The sequence below is a fragment of the Podarcis muralis genome, chromosome 17, assembly GCF_964188315.1.
Source record: "Podarcis muralis chromosome 17, rPodMur119.hap1.1, whole genome shotgun sequence".
Classification (NCBI taxonomy): Eukaryota; Metazoa; Chordata; class Lepidosauria; order Squamata; family Lacertidae; genus Podarcis; species Podarcis muralis.
The window spans coordinates 8,762,503-8,784,957 of NC_135671.1; the positions used below are offsets into that span (position 1 = coordinate 8,762,503).

Sequence of the window (22,455 nt, forward strand, 5' to 3'; positions counted from 1 at the left end):
ATGCCTTAAAAGCAGATTTGAAACACATCCTGCCCGCCCCAAGGCTTGCAGGGAACTGCAACTCTGTGAGGCATAAACTGCAGGGCCCAGAATCCTTGAGGGGAATCATGCGCTCCCAATGTGCTTTAAAAGGTACAGTGCGCACACAGGCATTATGCTGAGTTCTACGTTCCTCTCTAGGATTGAAAATCCATTTGGTGTTCCTCCTCAAAACCCCGACTGTGTACTGTCATCGTGCAATGACTTAGGCCGTACATCAAACAACATATACCATATTTTTCGCTCTATAAGACGCACCAGACCACAAGACGCACCTCGTTTTTGGAGGAGGAAAACAAGAAAAAAAATATTCTGAATCTCAGAAGCCAGAACATCAAGAGGGATCCCTGCGCAGTGAAAGCAGCAATCCCTCTTGCTGTTCTGGCTTCTGTGATAGCTGTGCAGCCTGCATTCGCTCCATAAGACGCACACACGTTTCCCCTTACTTTTTAGGAGGGAAAAAGTGAGTCTTATAGAGCAAAAAATACAGTAATATATAAATCTGCTTCTGATCTTCATCACTTAATGCTGCTATTTTGGACCATCCAAGCACCCCTATTTTCTAGGAACAGTCTAGGATTTACAGAAGCCATCCCAATTTCTGATTTGATCCCAGAATGTCCTGCTTTCCCTTAGGATGGCCCCATTTTCATCGGAGAAGTGTTGGAGGGTATGGAGTTATGCGACTCCCAAGCCAAGGAGATAAGTAACTATACAACCTTGTTTAGAAGTCATCTTCCGTATAGGGAAGTTTTAATGTTTTATTATGTTTTTATATATGTTAGAAAATGCCCAGTCAGATGTGTGGGGTATAAATATAAATATAACAACAACAACTGATGGTACTGTATCCTAAACCACTGAGCCTCTTGGGCTTGCCGATCGGAAGGTTGGTGGTTCAAATCCACATGACGGTGTGAGCTCCCGTTGTTCGGTCCCGGCTCCTGCCAATGTAGCAGTTCGAAAGCACACCAGTGCAAGTAGATAAATAGGTACCACTGCGGCAGGAAGGTAAATGGCATTTCCGTGCACTCTGGCTTCCATCATAGTGTCCCGTTGCACCAGAAGTGGTTTAGTCATACTGGCCATATGACCCAGAAAGCTGTTTGCGGACAAATGCCAGCTCCCTTGGCCTGAAGTGAGATGAGCGCCGCACCCCATAGTCGACTTTGACTGGACTTAACCACCCAGGGATCCTTTTCCACCACAACCTCCTCCTCCTTTAGGACCTTCCTATTTTTATTGGAGAAACATTGGAGGGTATGTTATTTGGGGCCCTTGCAACTTGAATGCTCCTCCATACAAAATTCCTTACACACAGAAAACCAGATGCTAAAGAGAAGGGATGTAGCCGCCCTGACATGCTTGTTTTCTATGTGCAGGGATTTCTCTCTCCATTATCACCCATTGTCATGTGAGCGCCCTGCAATTCATACAGTCCAGGGACGGGTTACCCCCTCACCAAAGCGTTGCCTTCTTTCTTCAAAGAGGAAGACCAAGAGGCCGAGATCTCTGTGTACGAAGAGAGTTTAGCAGCAGTTCTCTTCCCATCCCTAGGCCTCTTCTCTGATCTTTCCAATTTCCCCACTGCTTCTGCTAAGCTGCTTTCTTTTTCATGCCTCACCCTCAAGTTTTATAGCTGGTGGGAACAGGGGAGCAGACAACCGTCTCGTTCAACTGGCAGCAGATCAGCGAAAAAAGGTCCAAACACGTGAGGAGGGAGAACTATTGTGTACATGATGAACGACTGAAGCGTTTGTACAGAGAAACGATGGCAAAAAATTATGGCAGCCTGTGATTCTGGCCAAAAAGCAAGCCAACAAAATGGATAGGGTCCAGATGTTATTGTTTATCAAGTGAAGTGAACATAATTAGGCTTCTGTATCACATGATACAAAAGGGACGCGGGTGGCGCTGTGGGTTAAACCACAGAGCCTAGGACTTGCCGATCAGAAGGTCGGCAGTTCGAATCCCCGTGATGGGGTGAGCTCCCGTTGCTTGGTCCCTGCTCCTGCCAACCTAGCAGTTTGAAAGCACATCAAAGTGCAAGTAGATAAATAGGAACTGCTCCGGCGGGAAGGTAAACGGCGTTTCCGTGCGCTGCTCTGGTTTGCCAGAAGCGGCTTAGTCATGCTGGCCACAGGACCCAGAAGCTGTACACCGGCTCCCTCGGCCAGTAAAGCGAGATGAGCGCCGCAACCCCAGAGTCGGTCACAACTGGACCTAATGGTCAGGGGTCCCTTTACCTTTATCACATGGTACAAACAGTTAGTGGGTGTTGATAATCAGCTGCTGTTCCTGCAGCTAGAAGTGCAAATCACAACTAATGTTCTGCTTGTGTTCATGTGCGATAGAAAATGAAATAAGTTTGGCAGTTTGACTGGTGTCAACTTCCTGAGGGGTCTCTCCAATATAAATGTCATTCTTTCATGAGACCACCCCTCCTATATGGGCATTTTACTAGTTTCAAATGAAAAGTGCACCCCTCCAAAATATCAGTTGCTTCTTGCTATTGTAAAGATGGCATAGAGATTCTGAAAGGGATTTGGGCCAGTTCAGGATTCAGGCCATAGTGTGTGTGTGTGTGTGTGTGTGTGTGTGTGTGTGTGCGCGCACGCACACTGAAGAGGGAACTGCAGGTTTCCATTTATAGATTTTCATATTTCCATCTGCTCGGATCCTTTTCCCCTTTCAGTTTTTCTCCATGACATCACCTCTTTCTACGCTTCTACTTCTCCCTCCATTTTTACTTGCAATTGTGGGAAAGTGCAGTTGAAAAATGGGAGAAGATTGCATACCGTCCAAATTTTCTCTGATGAAAATAGGGACACCTGTTCTCATCCTGAAGCAAAGTTCTTAACCTGAAGCACTATTTCTGGGTTAGCGGAGTCTGTAACCTGAAGCAGTTGGGGCCTCCTGCTGCCGCCGCGTGGTTTCTGTTCTCATCCTGAAGCAAAGTTCTTAACCCGAAGTATTTCTGGGTTAGCGGAGTCTGTAACCTGAAGTGTATGTAACCCGAGGTACGACTGTACAGGGTTGCCTTCAGACGGCTCAGGGGATCGGAAAACTCCATACCCTCGAACATATCTCTGATGAAAATAGGGACGTCCGAAGGGAAAGCGAGACATTCCGGTATCAAATCAGAAATCAGGACGGCTTCTCTAAATCAGGGACTGCCCCTGGAGAACAGGGACACTTGGACGGTCTGAGATTGTCAAGGCCATATAATCTAAAGCTCTACCTTCTCAGGCCCAGGGACCACCTTTAACTAAAACTCACTTTAAATTTTTTAACTGCACATGTCCATATGACTGCTTTCTCCACCGTGACAGAGAAATTACTCCGCTTATAAGTTACTGGGTTTTGCTCAGTCTCTGCCCAGTTTTTACCACCAGGGGTTTAGTAATTTGAAAGTAAGATATAATGTTGTTAATATTTTATTTCCTGAGGAATGTGATAGCCAAAGCAGGCCATGGTCTCTGAGGATTTGTCTATAATTATGTTTGCATTATCCGTACTCTATATCTAGCAGGTTCCCACTGCTACCTTTTGAAGCTGCATTCATACAATGTCAGCCCCAATCCCTATTGATCCTGTCGCTTCTTGACAATCAACATAGTTGGCAGCACGAGTCTCTCACCTTTGTTTCAGGTACGTTTCTGCGCATCTTCTAGGTTCTGCTAGGTGTAATATCCGTTGGCTCGGGATTATAGAATATAATCCAGGAGGGCGGTGCCAGATCTCAGACGAACGGCCACAACTATACAAATGGATGGACCTTGGAAAAACCGCAAGGCGTCAGTGGAGGCGAGGCAGAGCTTGGCATTCATTCAAACAGCAAGTCAAAAGTGTGAGTTCCACCTTATTTTATTCATCCTGGTTCTACGTCGTGGTTTCTTTATTTTATTTCTTTATTCTATTTATATCCCACTTCCCCTCCCCGCCCCAAACGAGCCCAGGGCTTATGATTAATATGAACAACTGCACCATCCAGGAAGAGAAGGGTTCTAGGCTAGCCTTCTCCATTCCATCATTGTGTATTTTTTTAAAAAATCATTTTGGGGTGGGAGTTGAAATGGTTATTTTAACCCCCCCAAAAAGCCAACTTTTTAAAAAAAGTGTATTGATTTAAAAGAATATCCAAGTTTAATACAGATGTATTAAAGACACACAACCTCTTAAAAGGGAATTGTGGCAATTTATTAAAGGCTGCTTTTCTAGGGACCTCTGCTCAAATATAGTGCCAAACTGGCTGGCACTGTATTAAAAAGCCACAAGGGACCCTGGACTTCTGTGTTCCCGAATTCCCCTTCCTCCTCTCATCGCATGCAGTAATTTCCTATCTCCAGTTCTGGTTTGCAGCAACCCATTATTTGTCATTTCATCCAAACAGGTATTCTATGGTCTGTGCCTGCCTGCAAACTCCCCAAAGCCCTTACTATGCAACCTCTGGAGTGGAAGAGGTTCCCCATCACTATCCTATGCATTGAAAAAACATATAGCCATCTTGGCTAGAAATTTTCTTGGGAGGGGGGAAGTGAGATTATTAGGAAGCTGAATTCTGTGCCATCAGCGTATTCTGCACTACAGTCATACCTCGGGTTGAATGCGCTTCGGGTTGAGCATGTTTGAGTCGCGTTCCGCAGCAACCCAGAAGTAACGGAGTGCGTTACTTCCAGGTTTCGCTGCTTGCGCATGCGCAGACGCTCAAAATGATGTCATGCGCATGCGCAGAAGCGGCGGAAAGCGACGCGTGTGTGCGCAGACGTGCCGTCGCTAGTTACGTTTGCTTCTGGATGCGAACGGGGCTCCGGAACAGATCCCATTCGTATCCAGAGGTACCACTGTATTTCTGTATCCCTCTGAAAGACGACACACACACACACACACACTGCCATTGATATGACAACACTTGTGCTATATGCACATATTCACTTGTAGCTGATATTTCTTGCCCCAAACAGGAATCTAGGGGGCAAGTCAAAGGCATGGAATATGCACTATATAGACTGTGCTTAAATCATTCCATGAATTGTTCCACTGTGCCTGAGGAACTGGCAGTCAAAAGTGCCCCAATGCTGGGCCTGGAATTCAAATTAAAACATCCTGCAATTCCAGCACAAACAGCTGCTCACTTGGTGAGTCAGATCTCTTGGCAACCGAGAGTAATGGCGACACCCTTTTCACGATCTCTCCCTTCTGCCTGCCAGTTCTTGACGGAGAACCAAAATTAATCTGGAATGCCCTTATTATTACTTATGCCGTGAATAATAATACACGCCGGACTTTCTTCACTTCACCTAGAGAGACATCTTTGCAGCTCCGGAAGGTGATATTAATAGGAGACCAACACTTGGGGAAAGCAGTGGCCAATTTTGGGCAAGTCTTCATTACAAAATATATATTGGGAGGGTTCTATCACTGTTAGGATTTCCCCCAAAGAATCCTGGGAATTCTAAGGCACTGGCAAGAGGACATTGCCATGAAGACAGTAATAATAATAATAATAATAATAATAATAATAATAATAATAATAATAACAATAATAATATATTATTTATACTTCGCCCATCTGGCTAAGTTTCCCCAGCCACTCTGGGCGGCTTCCAATCGAGTGTTAAAAACAATACAGCATTAAATATTAAAAGCTTCCCTAAGACGTCTTTTAAAGATAAGATAGCTGCTTATTTCCTTCACATCTGAAGGGAGGGATTTCCACAGGGCTGGCGCCACCACTGAGAAGGCCCTCTGTCTGGTTCCCTGTAACCTCACTTCTCCGATACACGTATGCAGGGGCGGAGGAAGTGGGTTGCGGTGGGTGCAGCCACCCTGGGTGTCATCACTGGGGGGAGGGTGACAAAATGTTGGGCGACACTCACCACATGGCCTGCAGCGTGCCTGAGCCATGCATCTTTCCATGGAGAGAGGCAGTGGCTTGGGCGCATGCAGGCTCTGTGCTGCCCAAACAGTCCGCCCGCTGCCTCCCCCCCCAGCTGTAGGGCGGCTGAGTGGAAGGAGGCAGGCAGGCTCCAGAGGCCCCACGGTGCGCCCCACCCTCGCCTCACCCCTATGGGCAGTTCACCCCAGGTGCCCAAGCGGCTTTCTTCGCCACAGCAGGTACGGTCTTGGAGCACCGTATCCAAGCTCAGAAGCAACACCAAAAAGAGCAGCAGCACTTATTACTAGCGATGTGGTGTGGGTTGCCAGGGGCTGTGGCTTTCTGCTACCCATCTCCCCACTGTTGATATTTTCACCTCTCCCATTGCAAAAATCTCCTTATGTTTTCAGAAAGGAGGGAGCGGAAACTGCTCTTCACTTCTACCCCTGACTCTGTGGGTAGTTTGTGTGTTATCTATGTAGAGATTAGATGGCTGAGTGAGAGCTGTAACACTCATACAAGCCGGTAGCTCTTTAGTTTTTAGTTTGCAGTAGCTATTAGAAATAAAAGAAGTTAAGCTTTACAGCTTTCTTCCGTGTTGTTCATACTCCGCTGAGTTTGGTGCTCACAATGGGCAGTTGTGGGTCCAGGGCACTTCAGACCTGCTTTCCAGGATTGGAAGGTCTCTGGAAGCGCTCCAGTCGCCTAGCCCAGTCGGGGCAGATCCAGATATGGAGCCCAGTTGTCGGCATCGGCTCAAAGGCATATTGACACCCACAGCGTATGGTCTGTCTCCCACACCATCTGCCATGCGGCACACCTAGTGTTATGTACTGAAGTTCTCACCCTGGGCCAGCAGGGGGATACTGTAGATAGTTATGCAAATAAGGGATCGAAAGTGACGTTCATTGATTGGATAGTTACAGAAAGTGGTTACTGTTGCGTTGTAGTGGAGCTCTATATAAGCAGGCTGACTGAACCCTTCAGTTCAGTTCTGTTCTGGCCTGTGAATAAACAAGAGCTGTTTGAAGAATCGCTATGTCGTCTGATATGTTCACCCACAACTTAACACCTAGAGTCCTGCTTGTCACAGTGGGTGCTGGAGAGGAGAGAAGGCCTCAGCACAGGGAATAAGCGGGAGGAGATACAGCAGCCTCCTTGTCTCGCAGCATCACAGACGCATTTCAAAGTATGCACTGTCCCAAATGGAAGCCATTAAATCGTGTGTGGGGAACATTTGGTGCGCCAGACGGTGCTGAACTACAATTCCCATCATCCCTGGCCATTGACTATATTTGCTGGGGCAGATGGGACTTGTAGTTCAGCTGTGGTCCCACATTTCCCCACATCTGCCTTAAACGTATAGCTTTGCTTCTTTGCTGAGCAGTCTAACATGCCATATAGCAAGGTATATTATTATTATTATTATTATTATTATTATTATTATTATTATTATTGTTATTATTATTAAATTCATATCCCACCCTTCCACTGAGGGCCAGCTCCGAGGGCCTTCTGGTGATTCCCTCACTGCGAGATTACAGGGAACCAGGCAGAGGGCCTTCTCGGTAGTGGCACCTGCCCTGTGCAACACCCTCCCATCAGATGTCAGGGCAATAAGCAACTATCTTACTTTCAAAAGACATCTGAAGGCAGCTCTGTTTAGGGAAGCTTTTAATGTTTAATTCTGTATTGTGTTTTTAATATTCGGTTGGGAGCCACCCAGAGTGGCTGAGGAAACCCAGCCAGATGGGCGGGGTATAAATAATAAATTATTATGATTATGATTATTATATATTATTCCTCCGAAACCTTTCCGCTTGGTTTCAAAAGAGGCTTGCCATAAACAGCACGGGAAGCTGCTGTTCAGGAAGCACACATCCAAAGCTCCGCAGGGAATCAGAAGTACAATCCTTGATTTTGGCCTGAACCCACTCAGCTCCTGTATGCTTTTAAATGAGGGAAAGTAAGAATGACAAACCTGCGCGGGAGATTTGCATCTAGTTTCTTGGGTTTTGCCAGGCCTAAGACTCTAGAAGTTGGCCGACACATCAGAGCACGTGAGGAAAGGGGCCATATCGTATCTTGGTTTCCCCAGACTAACTTACTGTTGTGAATAAAAACAAAAGTGCCACTCAAACCATGGTTAGAAACTCCTGCACACAACCATAGGTTATCGCATTAAGCATCTATTCTTATACAGTGGTGCCCCGCAAGACGAATGCCTTGCAAGACGAAAAACCCGCTAGACGAAAGGGTTTTCCGTTTCGGAGGCGCTTCGCAAGACGAATTTCCCTATGGGCTTGCTTCGCAAGACGAAAACGTCTTGCGAGTCTCGCCATTTCCCCCCCGCTTTTCCCCCACTTTTTCAAAGCCGCTAAGCCGTTAATAGCCTTTTAACAGCTTAGCCGCTAAGCCCGCTAAGCCGCTAATAGCGCTAAATTGCTAATAGCGCTAATCCGCTTAGCCGCTAATGGGGTTGCTTCGCAAGACGAAAAAACCGCTAGACGAAGAGAATCGCGGAACGGATTCTTTTCGTCTTGCGAGGCACCACTGTATTACGCAAATCACTCACACACACGTATGCTGTTATAGTTGTTCTCACCCAAAATCATCTCTAAAGATCTGTGACTTTCTGGGAGCAAACTGATTAACGGTGATTTTACAATGGGAGGTCACTCATTTGATGGCTGTGGTTCACCGATTTGGCTGTCTACCATTAATTTACACATACCGTATATCCCACACTTTCTGTCCACCTTACAAGATCTTTGAGACAGCTGAGAGCAGGAAATAAAAGCAATACTATTTAAAAAACAACTCACTTTTTTTTTAAAGTAAAGCCAAAAATTCTTTCAAGGGAAAAAGGCAGAAATAGAATTCAGGGCTCAACACCTTGTGCTCACAGCCAGAAGGTGCAAAAATGTCAACAATGATGGAGTCAGACAAACAGGAAATTCTAAGCCTGGTCACTGTCTCAGAGAAGACATGGCGTTGGGGCACGGCTTTTCAAGTATCCCGGTCCTAAACCCTATATTCCTTGGGAGGTCACCAGTTCCTGAGAATCACAACCGGGCAGGGTGCTATTGTGCTTGGCTCCAAGTCATGGGTTTCTCATAGGCATCTGGTTGGCCACTGTGAGAACAAGATGCTTTGACTGGGCCTAGCAGGGCTGTTCTTATGTTCTCAGTGTGCAGTGGTACCTCAGGTTAAGAACTTAATTCGTTCTGGAGGTCCGTTCTTAACCTGAAACTGTTCTTAACCTGAGGTACCACTTTAGCTAATGGGGCCTCCTGATGCCGCCACCGCGCAATTTCTGTTCTCATCCTGGGGCAAAGTTCTTAACCCAAGGTACTATGTCTGGGTTAGCGGAGTCTGTAACCTGAAGTGTCTGTAACCTGAGGTACCACTGTACTTAAAGGTAAAGGGACCCTTGACCATTAGGTCCAGTTGTGGCCAACTCTGGGGTTGCGGCGCTCCTCTCGCTTTATTGGCCGAGGGAGCCGGCGTACAGCTTCCGGGTCATGTGGCCAGCATGACTAAGCCACTTCTGCGAACCAGAGCAGCACATGGAAACACCGTTTACCTTCCCGCCGGAGTGGTACCTATTTATCTACTTGCACTTTGACATGCTTTCGAACTACTAGGTTGGCAGGAGCAGGGACCGAGCAACGGGAGCTCACCTCGTCGCGGGGATTCGAACCACCGATCTTCTGATCGGCAAGTCCTAGGCTCTGTGGTTTAACCCACAGCGCCACCTGCGTCCCTACGCCACTGTATTTACTTTGGAGCAATCCAACCAAAGTGAGCTTGAAATGCACCAATAAGGGTAGAGTCACTCCAAAGCAAAATGCCGAAATGCTGAAACCATGGTGACCAGCACTTTCAAATATAGTCAAAAGGACCACTAAATATCTTTTCAAATAACCCGTGATCCATCTTCTGATGGTTTTCAAGCTACCCATAATACACCAGGCTATATAACTGTTAAAAATTTGAAGGGCACAGTTTGAAGGTCTATGGGGCAGCATCCTTGCACTTTCAGTTCCATGAAGGAGAAAGGCGGGATATTGATGTAATAAATAAATAAGTATAAATGCAGATTTATGTTTTAAATGTCACAGGAGGCAGGCTATTTTGCCTTTCAAATCAGCCCATATATTCAATTAATTTGCACCCTACTCCAAATCACCCAATCAGTTAATTTACCCCCCAATTCAATTCTCAACAGATCCTGGTCCAAATCAGTTTGATTCTCCTTCAGTTACCTCCCCCCAAATTATCTCTAGATCATGTAATAATAATAATATTCTACCCAATAAACAAGATCACCTCCTCCAATCTAATTTTCTCCAAAATTCATTACCCATCCAGAATATACAGAAAGAAAAATATTCGGGACCTCTACTCCACAAGCCTGTCTTTGCTCTCAACCTCTAATGATGTAAAATATGGAGCTGATAATATGGGTCTTTAGTACAAGTCTGTCGTAAGATAATTGTGACAGCTATGGCTCCATCTGCACTATATATTTTAAGCCCTATCATACCACTTTCAACCGTCATGGCTTCCCCCAAAGAATCCTGGGAACTGGTTTCTTAAGAGTGCTGAGAGAAGTTAGGAGACCCATATTCTCCTCACATTCCCCTCACTTTGAAGAACAAGTCTTAATGCTCAATCCCTCTTCCCAGGGGACTCTGTGAGGCCAAACCACAGTTCCCAGAGTTCTTTGAGGGAATAAAAGTGGTATGAAACCACTTTAAATGCATAATGCGGATGAGGCCTATGACAATGAGCATGTTAAGGTGCCAAATGAGAATAATTCTTATTGTGATTCACATCCTTTATGAAGCCACACAATCTTACCGGAAAAAGTTCCACACGTCTTTGATCTCCTTTGGTTTTGCAAGCTCTTCAAACCTGGAACTGAAAACTTGTACAGTTGCAAAACAAACAAGAAACACATAGGTGGATAAAACCACCGTGCATAAAGTGTAAGTTCCCTTCCAGGGCTAAGAAACCTTTCTTTTCTACATTCCCTTTCTGGGGCGCCACATGCCAATGGCGAGTGTGGCCAGAAACCAAAGTCGGTGTGGTGAACGATGTGACTCTTACCTTTGTACAATTGCCCACATTCTAACTAGGCAAAACCCAGTCATTTCCACACACAGAGACCTCCACCCAGGCAAGCAAGACTGCAAGCATATTTTAAAAAGGTAAAGGACCCCTGACAGTGAAGTCCAGTCGTGGACGACTCTGGGGTTGCGGTGCTCATCTCGCTTTACAGGCGAGGGAGCCAGCGTTTGTCTGCAGACAGTTTTTCTGGGTCATGTGGCCAGCATGACTAAGCTGCTTCTGGCGCAACAGAACACTGAAACCAGAGCAGTGCATGGAAACGCCGTTTACCTTCCTGCCAGAGCAGTACCTATTTATCTACTTGCACTTTTTGGTGTGCTTTCAAACTGCTGGGTTGACAGGAGCTGGGACTGAGCAACGGGAGCTCACCCCCTTGCGGGGATTCGAACCGCCGACCTTCTGATTGGCAAGCCCAAGAGGCTCAGTGGTTTAGACCACAGCGCCACCTGTGTCCCTTGCAAGCATATTATACCAGTGCAAATGTTTGGGATCAGAACACCAGACAGTCTATGCAAAATGTTCTTATTAGAATTCCAGTCAAAGAGCTTATTCTGTTTTATTTTTATTATTTGCATTTCCAGAAGCAGGCTGGAGTCTTGAGGGTTCCTGTCTTCCTACTTCCCTGTTCCTACTGCTCTGCCTTGAGAACGCTTACAGAAAACTGACAAGAAGATGACAGGTTATTATGTTGATTTGATGCAAAAAAAACCCCAACCACCCGATAATGGACTTAGCTAATTACATTTGAACTCCAAAGTCATTCCGTCATATACAAAACTTGCTCCTAGGCAAAGGCTTCCTTGAGAGACACCTTTGCACCTGAGGCGATGGGCCTTTTCTTCAAGCCAGGACAAGCCAAGGCACTTTTTATAAGCAAACAGCCTCCCAACCAAGCAGGGCTTATGATGATGTTTTCTTGACAGATAGGGGCAGGAGAGTAAATACCAAGAGAGGAAGAGAGAACGAGAGAGCTCTGCATTCCCTCCCTTTTCAGCAGTTTGTTAAAAAGGCAGGGAAGTTAAGTACAGCGTAGTCAGGGACCAGACCTGGTGTGGGTGGGGCGTTCTCCAGCCCACAGTCTTGCTGAGAGTAGCTGTTGACCAGGCAAGGTGGGGAAATCAAGGATCTAGGATTTCCTTGTAATTGAGACTGTCTATCAATCACAGAGGCTGATACTGCACATCTGTAGCACACAAGGCAAAAAGTACAGGCAGCCCCAACTAGAGACTAAGGCCCAGTTATGGATGAGTTTTGTGGTTCTATCTCCGACAGATCCCAGCAAATTTGTTTTTTTAAAATACCCTTCCTACAGCCAACTTTCTCCAAAGGATTTGCAGGTGACCAGGCTCCTATTTTGCTGGCCGCCCTCTAGCTAGATATTTGGCTGTACTTAGCCCAGTCAGTACAAGTACAAGTAGATTCAGAGCTGATGAAGCGGCTGGGCCAAAGCCAAAAGGTCGCTCAGTTGCCGATATGCCTGGAAGCGAAAGGAAAGTCCAATGCTGTAAAGAAAAATATTGCATAGGAACCTGGAATGTAAGAACCATGAACCTGGGTAAGTTGGAGGTGGTCAAAAATGAGATGGCAAGAATAAATATTGACATCCTGGGCATCAGTGAACTAAAATGGACAGGAATGGGCGAATTCAGTTCAGATGACCATCATATCTACTACTGTGGGCAAGAATCCCGTAAAAGAAATGGAGTGGCCCTCATAGTCAACAAAAGAGTGGAGAAAGCTGTACTGGGATGCAATCTCAAAAATGATAGAATGATCTCGATACGAATCCAAGGCAGACCTTTTAACATCACAGTAATCCAAGTTTATGCACCAACCACTGGTGCTGAAGAAACTGAAATTGATCCTGAAGCTGAGGCTCCAATACTTTGGCCACCTCATGAGAAGAGAAGACTCCCTGGAAAAGACCCTGATGTTGGGAAAGATGGAGGGCACAAGGAGAAGGGGACGGCAGAGGACGAGATGGTTGGATAGTGTTCTGGAAGCTACCAGCATGAGTTTGACCAAACTGCGGGAGACAGTGGAAGACAGGAGTGCCTGGCATGCTCATGTCCATTGGGGTCACAAAGAGTCGGACACAACTAAACAACAACAACAAAAGCCCAGTCAGGCAGAAACTGTGTGGCGATCCCAGCTCAGATTGTTGCCGTGCTAGAAATGACAGACTGGCGTAATCTAGAACCACGAAACAGGCCAAGGTAGCTCCAAAACTCTGTATGTAAACAGATACCTTTTTCCTGTTCCTTCCTGATTTGCTTCCAGGTTTGCTTCCATCATTGCTGTACAATCCAACACCTAGAAGTTGAAAGATATAAAGCCATTTTTGTGACTGGGCTCAGGTGCACAGGCGGTCCTAGAATGTTACTAAGGAGTATAGAATCATTGAATTATACGGTTGTGGGTTTGAGGCCCAGCACCCTGCAAGGTGGGGCTCAAACGCACAACCCTCAGACTAAGAGTCTCAAACTGTTCCAACCATAGCTGTCAACTTTCTCCTTTTGTAAGGGAAATTCCCTTATTCCGAATAAGATTCCTCGCAAGAAAAGGGAAAAGTTGACAGCTACGGTTCCGACGGTTTCTAGATCAAGGGAAGTAATAGTGCCACTGTATTCTGCTCTGGTCAGACCTCACCTGGAGTACTGTGTCCAGTTCTGGGCACCACAGTTCAAGAAGGACACTGACAAACTGGAACGTGTCCAGAGGAGGGCAACCAAAATGGTCAAAGGCCTGGAAACGATGCCTTATGAGGAACGGCTAAGGGAGCTGGGCATGTTTAGCCTGGAGAAGAGGAGGTTAAGGGGTGATATGATAGCCATGTTCAAATATGTAAAAGGATGTCATATAGAGGAGGGAGAAAGGTTGTTTTCTGCTGCTCCAGAGAAGCGGACATGGAGCAATGGATCCAAACTACAAGAAAGAAGATTCCACCTAAACATTAGGAAGAACTTCCTGACAGTAAGAGCTGTTCGACAGTGGAATTTGCTGCCAAGGAGTGTGGTGGAGTCTCCTTCTTTGGAGGTCTTTAAGCAGAGGCTTGACAACCATATGTCAGGAGTGCTCTGATGGTGTTTCCTGCTTGGCAGGGGGTTGGACTCGATGGCCCTTGTGGTCTATTCCAACTCTATGATTCTATGATTCTATGACTGAGCTATCAGCCTGACATACATAATAGAGAAAGTAAAGCTGCAACATGCCTACTAAACCGGGAGTGAGCACCACTGAATTAATCTGCAGACGTTCTTGTTTTCTTATGTGGGACAGTGTAAATGGGGAGGGGTGACTTTAGTACATTAGAAAAGAACCAAACCTAAACATACTGCCAAATAATTACTTTGACAGGAGAATTCCGACACACCCTTTTCTTGTTTGATACAGGAAGCCCTCCCGGGTTTATTTGCTATTTGTCATATGCATTCTTCCCCAGGACTACACCCCAATGAAAATCTAGTCTCATAGACAGTATCAGCACCTGTCCCTCCTCCCACCTCCATGGACAATCAGCTGCTACAGGAGAGATAAACACAGATTAGCACAGAATAATAGGTGGAGAGAAGCGTACAGAGACTCTACAGTCCCCTTCAGTTTCCTCTGCCTGTGTCCAGGTGAGCTTTCAGAACTCTGAACAGTCAAAGCCTGGCTTAAGTAGAATCACAGAATTGTAGAGTTGGGACCGCGAGGGGCATCTAGTTCAACCCCCAGCAGGGCCAGATTTAGGTTTGACGAGTTACTAAGTATTCAGTACCTCCTCTTCCCATAATAGCTTTGAGTGGGTGGTCCAAAGTTTGTATTGTGAGGCATTATTATCATTCATTTAACCTACTGGGAAATAAGCCCTTAAAGAGGTGACAAAATAACCTGAACTTCTTGAATTCAGTCACTATGTTGTTTCTGTAAAAGAAAATTAAAAGGAAGGAAGCTGCAAGCAGCACTGTCCAGACCTGACTTGAGTAAAACACGTAACTAATGGAGAATGGGAGGCATTATGGAGGAAGCCCCTTCCTAAAGCCATTTTGGCTGCCATGAAGGAGCTAATTCTGAAGCTGGTGTATCACGGACACTTCATACCAGTGAAGCTGGATTACTGCAATCAGGGCCGGATTTAGGTTTGATGAGGCCCTGAGCTACTGAAGGCAATGGGGCCCTTTATATGTCCAGCTGTCCTTTGTCAACAACAAATTGTCCCTGTTTTTTGTGTTGAATATATGCTATATGGTAATTTATGGACCTAATAGGTATCTATTTGCACATAAGAAAATATGTATTTTATCAAAGTAATTGTTGAACTGAAATACAATTAAGAAGAAGTATATTAATAGTGAAATACAATTAAGAAGAAGTATATTAATAGTGAAATACAATTAAGAAGAAGTACATTAATAGTGAAATAATTATTAAGCTTTAACTTAAAATGTCTCTCTCCTCTATGCAGGGACCAGCTCTTGACAGATCGAACAATAAATTTGTTACTTTGATAATGGTACAGTTGTTAGAGCAGGGGTTCCCAAACTTGGGTCGCCAGCTATTTTTTTGGACTACAACTCCCATCACCCCTAGCTAGGACCAGTAGGCAGGGATGATGGGAAATGTAGTCTAGAAACAGCTGGAGACCCAAGTTTGGGAAACTCTGGATTAGAACATCCAAATAGGACTGGGAAGACCCCCTCAGCCATGAAAAGAGTTGAGTGACTGTGTAGGCTACTCAGCCTACTCTTCCCTTCAGATTGTGCTGAGAATAAAATGGGAAAAGAGAACCACATACTGTGCTTTCAGCTCTATGGAGGAGAGATGGGATGCAAATGTAAATAAATGCTTTAAAACTCTTTAAGGTGCCACAAGTTTTGTGGCTGGTGCAACAGTGGATCGGGAGGGCTCAACAATATATTCCTAATAACAGGCACCGAGTAAGATTTTGTTGGGAAAGAAAAAAAGTGAAATCATTATTCATATACTTTGCCCAGCGTCATTAATATGTAGAAGTTACAGGTGCCGTTATACAGTGGTGCCCCGCAAGACGAATGCCTCACAAGACGGAAAACTCGCTAGACGAAAGGGTTTTCCGTTTTTTGAGTCGTTCCGCAAGACGAATTTCCCTATGGGCTTGCTTCGCAAGACGAAACGTCTTGCGAGTTCTTGCGAGTTTGTTTCCTTTTTCTTAAAGCCGCTAAGCCGTTAATAGCCGCTAAGCCGCTAATAGCCACTAAGCCGCTAATAGCCGTGCTTCGCAAGACGAAAAAACCGCAAGACGAAGAGACTCGCGGAACGGATTAATTTCCTCTTGCGAGGCACCACTGTAATGTGTGAGTTCTACTCTACTCTCATTTTTGTTCTCTAGTGTTGCTGAAATATCTTGCAGGCCGGATATTGTAAAATGCATGTCCCAAGCAACAATTAAAATCACACTCAGCAGAAAGCCTGTCTAAGAAGCTGCAGCCAAGGAGAAAGTGAGCGATGGTTACAGAATTTGGAGCAAGTAACCACAGAGGCCCTGGAAGTTCTCTCTTACCTTTCACCTGATTGAAAACCAGGGAGAGAAACTGCAAAGGAAGCAAAAAGAACAGGTGGGTTTTAATGTCTGCAACCTGTGCACTCAAACCTCAAATTACCAGCAATTACATGCAGAACAAATGCTCCCAGTGCACTGACTTTTAACTAACAAGGAGTTTTCCCACCTAATTAAAGGTTACTTTGTTCCAGCAAAGCGATGGCTTTGGCATTTTGTGTATTGCGACTGCTGGCAACCCTGCATCTCCCTTGAATATCAGGGTATCGGAATGAGAACCAGGGTACACTGTCAGGATGCAATTCTACCTTTTGAATTCACACACTGCCTCAGATACACCTACACCAGCTGAAATCAGGAGGTTTTTAATGTTTGATGCTTTATTGTGTTTTTAATATTCTGTTGGGGGCTGCCCAGAGTGGCTGGAGCAACCAGTCAGATAGGGAGCATATAAACAAAATAATAATAATAATAATAATAATAATAATAATAATAATAATAATAATAATAATTTTATTACTTATACCCCGCTCATCTGGCTGGGTTTCTCCAACCACTCTGGGCGACTTACAGCATATATATTATTACTATTTATTATTTATTTATTTATATACCACCCTATACTCAGACGTCTCAGGGCGGCTCACAGAACAAAATCAGAACACAAAACCACAAAATATATAATCAAAATGAAAACAACAACCCAATAACCCATAATAAATATAATAAAACACCACACATTAAAAACTTCACAATACAGGGTTGCTCTCAGATGTCTTTTTAAAGTTATGCAGTTCTTCATCTCCTTGACATCTGAAGGGAGGGCGTTCCACAGTGAGGGTGCCACTACCGAGAAGGCCCTCTGCCTGGTTCCCTGTAACTTCACACTTCGTAGTGAGGGAACCGCCAGAAGACCATCGAAGGTAGACCTCAGTGTCTAGGCTAAGTGATGGGGGTGGAGGTGCTCCTTCAGGTATACTGGGATGAGGCTGTTGTTTTTATTTTAGAAATTCTGTACAATGAGAAGTGACAACTTTCATGGGACAGGATTTGGATTGCCTGACTTGCACCTTACTTTGAATTGTTATTATTATTACTACTACTACTAGTAGGTAAAGGTAAAGAGACCCCTGCCCATTAGGTCCAGTCGTGGCCAACTCTGGGGTTGCGGCGCTCATCTCGCTTTATTGGCCGAGGGAGCTGGCGTACAGCTTCCGGGTCATGTGGCCAGAATAACTAAGCTGCTTCTGGCAAACCAGAGCAGCACACGGAAACACCATTTACCTCCCCACCAGAATGGTACCTATTTATCTACTTGCACTGGCATGCTTTCGAACTGCTAGGTTGGCAGGAGCAGGGACCGAGCAACGGGAGCTCACCCCGTCACGGGGATTCGAACCGCTGACCTTCTGATCCACAAGCCCTAGGCTCTGTGGTTTAACCCACAGCGCCACCGTGTCCCTTACTACTACTACTTCCGCACAAGTATTACAAGGACATTGTCCTCTTTTGTATCTGGCCACTACCTTGGCTCTCTCTCTCAGTGGCATCCTGGGCAGATGTGGAAAGAAAGGGGAAAGTATCTCATTCCCTCCTCTACAAACACTAGCCTGCTAGCGCCAAGCTGTCCCACTTTCCCCCTAAAACTACAGGTTTACAGAAGCCAGGTTTGCTGGACAGCAGGTAGCCTTCTGCGGGGAAGACCACTTTTCAATAGGGGTCGTCTCTTTCTCTCCCACATTGTTTCCGTTGTACTCTTCTTCTTTCCTTCCGATAAAACGGACTTTTTTCCATAAAGAGAAGGGAGCTTTCTGCTCCTGCTCGGAGCGATTGGCTGAGAAAGTTGCTTCCCGTCGGAAAAGGAGTGCGCTCTGCACATGCTCAGAAATCACACCCCCTTTAAGCCGTTTCCCCCCCCCCCAACAACAACGTTGCACTCTTAAAAGAGGCTATGCACTCTGCATATGCGCAGAGGCAAACTCCTCCAGGTGCCAGAATTTTCTCCCGGAAGGAACTGCGGCTCTGCAGAGTCTTCTTTTCACGCACCTTCCTCTGCCTGCACCATCCTGCACTGAAGGCGCCTCTTCTAGATCTCCCGGCTGCAAAAAGAGAGAGAGAGAGAGAGAAGACACGCACGCGCTCTGCCGGCGCGCCCCTGTTTGTTTCGGTTGCCCGGGTAACCAGCGACTCACGCGCTTCTAGCCCTCGCTCCCTCCGGGCCTTCTGCAATGGCCGCCATGCGCTCAGGCAGCCGCCAGAGGGCGCTCCGACTGCTTTAACCCTGACCATAGCTGTCAACTTACAGATTTGAAAATAAGGGACCAGCAGCCTCGAAAATAAGGGAGTTTGGCTTGCCTGATACAGAAATCCGGCACTGATGGAGCCATGCTGCTTTGGCTGCGACTGACTGTGTTTTGCTGAGGGTTGGAGTGGATGATCCTAAGGGTCTACAACTCCCACCAAAGAAGAGGGGCAGACAAAACTGAGATGGCAAAGCTTCCAGGCAGAATTAGAAACCAGAAAGAGGACCTCTTTAATAAAGAATGGGGAAAGTTTATAATTTATTTGAAAAGCAGTTGTAAAGAGTTACATACATTGGTAGGATTAACAGAAAACTTGTAATAAAAATTTGAACTATGGGTGCACAAATGATTTATAAAAATAGAGTTATGAAAGGGATGCAGAGGTTGAAATCACTACATTAAGATGCTGCACTGGTTGCAGGGGATGCTAAGCAGCTCGTCGGGCTGCCGTCGTCCTGGCGCGAGGAGTTCCATCGGCCCTTCCCCGCCCGAGAGAGAGGGAGGGAGGGAGAGAGACTCTCGCCCATGCCAGCCGCGAGCCCGGCATGAGGCGGTTGCGGCGCCGTGGTGGCCACTGAAGCGCCGCCCTTCTGCGTCCCTCCCCATCCCCTCCTCTTCCTCCTCCCTCAGGCCGCCTCCTCAGCTGCTGCCGCCTTTGGCTTCCCTGGCAGCGCGGCGGAAGTCTCGCAAGAGAGGGGCTGCCTGCCTGCCCGCCGCCACCCGTCTCCTCACGACGTGCCCCTGAGGGGGGAAAGGAAGAGACGGAAATGTGGCAGCTCGTGCGCACTCTCTCTCTCGAGGCGGAGGACCCCGAGCCGCTGCTTCCCTCCCGAGCCGGGCAAGCATGAAACCCGGGAAATTTAAGGGACATCATCAATAAGGGACAGCAGCGGGACACGGCGCTGGGATAAGGGAGTTTCCCGCCAAATAAGGGACGGTTGGCAGCTATGACCCTGACGATCATCGAGTCTTACCCCGTGCCATGCAGGAATCTCAGCTAAAGCACCCATGACAGATGGCCATCCAACCTCTCCTTAAAAACCTCCCAAGGAAGCCCCACTGAAGTGAGCAGGACTTGCCTTCAACTTAAAAACACGTACTGTAACCAGTGCCCAGATTTACGTATAAGCTAAACAAGCTATAGCTTAGGGCCCCTCTCTCTTAGGCCCCCCCCCCAAAAAATTTAAAGGGGAAAAACTGGGTGTACATTTCCAAAATATAAGATAAAAAAACAAATAAAACCTACACACAGCAACAGTGTTTTGTGTTGTGTAGGCTCCTGTGAAGCAAGTAATGGACCCCGCCTGCTCCCTAAAATATCACTGCTTTGCTCATTTCTATAGGGTGCCTACATTCTGCATGTGCAAATGGCTTTAGATACCTATTCAGTCCATAAATGACCATATAGCATATATTCAACACAAAAAACAGCAACAATTTGTTGTTGAGGTGAGGTTCAACTAAGATGGCGTCGTTAGTGGTAGCTCTATTTTGTGCTCCGCGTTGATATATAGATTTATCAGTATTTATCAGCACTTTTAAAGCTTTTTTTTTTTTCCTCTTTTTTAACCGAGCTTAGCAGTTTTAAATTATCACTCTTTTTTATTAACTGCCAAAGGCCTATTTTTATCCAAAAGAGGCTCAGCAAGCCGCCCTATCTTCACGAAGCTGGTAATTAGCAGACGGGGGAGGCCAGCTACTCCTTTGGAAGGACGCCGAGCTTTTTATCTATAAAAAAAGGAAGGAATCGAAGCTGCTATAACCCCAAGAAACACAAGGCAAGTTCAACCCGATAATTATTCCAAGGGACTTTTGTTTTCTTTTTTCTGCTTCGTTATACTGCCTAGCTACTTTACTGGTTACGTCGTGAGGCTGTTGAATGAGGGAGAAAGACCTAGTTGAATTTTAAACGAAACAAGGCACAGTATGAAAGCTAAAGACCAGTAATATTTTCTAACATTTTAAATGACTGATACCTCACAAGCCCCGACGTAAATTGCTGGAGAAACTAACAAGTTGGAGAGGTTGGAGAGGTTTAGGAGGCAACTTCCACAAATCGGCACTTCTGCTACTGTTTACTCCAGCTTAGAACAAGAGATAAGCCGCCGTTAAGCAAGCACCCCCTACCATACATCCATATATACCCATATACCCACTATGGTCCTCACCAGGAAAAAATACAAGGACCAAGGAATTTTGCCTAATTCACCACAGAGCCCGATGGAGCGACGAAGGAGACAAAGTAAAATTACCAGCTACTTTCCTCAAAAAGACTCGAGCAAGAGAACTCAGAATGAGAGCATCCTAGATGTAGCTATGCCTTTGCCACTCACAGTGTTGGATTGGTCAACACAGCTAAAGGACTTGCAAACAAACAACAAGAGGACAAACCATCCAACAAATCTGGCCCAAGAACTTGCCATAGCAGAGAATGCTACAAAGGCTAACACAGCCAACACACCTGATGCCAATCCTCATTTGCCACCGCTGGAACTTGGAGGTAATCTTTCAACCCATTGGTTGAAAGCCAATGACTGCGGAACAGAAATGTGGGGTGATTATCTTCAGGAGCAGATATACCAGATTTCTAAGGATCTCCTTAACGTTAAAAAATTTTTAGCGATAACAAACGGGCTGCTCCTGACCCTAGTGGATAATTTCAAACAACATGTGAGCGCTTCAGACCAGAATACAAATCCCCTAGCCAGCCCGGATCCACCACTCCCCAGCAAACCCCGGAGGAAAAAAGCTGAGCCTAAGATGAAGAAAAGCAAAAACATGAAAAACCTAAGGCGGCTTAAGACAACTCACCGTACCTGTAAAAAATATTGGCAGAAGCTCTTTAACCTTCTTCCATCCCTTTCCACAAGTGGAACAAACAAATCCAACTCGAGTGCCATCAAAGAGACACGTAAAGTAGATACACCCATAAAAGAATCTAAATCAAGTTTTGAAGAATCAACACCGAGCTGGGACAAAGGAACTAATCCATCTGCAGTTATACCGCCCCAGAGTCCTCTTATGGCCAGCACAGAATCTGTAGACAGAGGTGAGCAGGCGACCCAAACTATTGAGGGGAACCACTCCTCCCAAGTTCGACAGATGTTGTGTCCCAAAAGAGAATGGAGTTTAGTCCTAATCCCACAAAAGCTTGTCTTTGCTAATTACCCTAAACCGCCTAGATTTTATGCAGGGTTGGACCGTATAGACCACTTTTTGTCCATTATAAGTGGCATTTTACCGGGGGTAGTAAAAGCAACTGACATAGCCGCTATAGAGTATCTACATCAAGATGATTGCTCGGTACGAGCATTGATTACTTTTTTAGATCATAATCTGGCCAGTTTCATTTTTAGAGCTAAAAACCTATTCAAAAAAGAAAGAATAGTCCTATTAAGAATATTTGAAAATAGAGCACCTGCAACCTCTCTGATGGGGCCCAAGAGCATAGGAATGGAAGTTCACAAAAGGGAAAAAACCAACCACCAAAACCATCGAAATAGAAAGCATAAGTTCCAGCAGGATCATCCCCACCAAACAGCACCAAATGAAAAAAAGGAAGCCTCACATCCAACTGGCGT

At 45.8% G+C, this 22,455-nt stretch overlaps 1 protein-coding gene across 5 annotated transcripts in view; it reads right to left on the reverse strand.

Annotated features, from left to right (window-relative positions):
- SPMAP2L (sperm microtubule associated protein 2 like) overlaps positions 1-19,001 on the reverse strand; it is a 30,609-nt gene extending 11,608 nt beyond the window's left edge. The window contains exons 1-6 of one of the 5 annotated variants that reach the window (XM_028712766.2): positions 18,618-18,992; positions 16,575-16,605; positions 13,302-13,366; positions 10,784-10,843; positions 7,899-8,024; positions 3,680-3,817 (exon numbers count right to left, since the gene is read on the reverse strand). In XM_028712766.2, coding sequence (XP_028568599.2) covers positions 3,680-3,817; positions 7,899-8,024; positions 10,784-10,843; positions 13,302-13,348 — 371 coding nt within the window. In that variant the 5' untranslated portion in view covers positions 13,349-13,366; positions 16,575-16,605; positions 18,618-18,992. Of the gene's footprint in view, positions 1-3,679; positions 3,818-7,898; positions 8,025-10,783; positions 10,844-13,301; positions 13,367-16,574; positions 16,606-18,617 lie in introns of all 5 variants that reach the window. The other 4 variants (XM_028712769.2, XM_028712770.2, XM_028712765.2 and 1 more) reach the window with 4 other exon arrangements.
- Between the last annotated feature and the right edge of the window lie 3,454 nt (positions 19,002-22,455).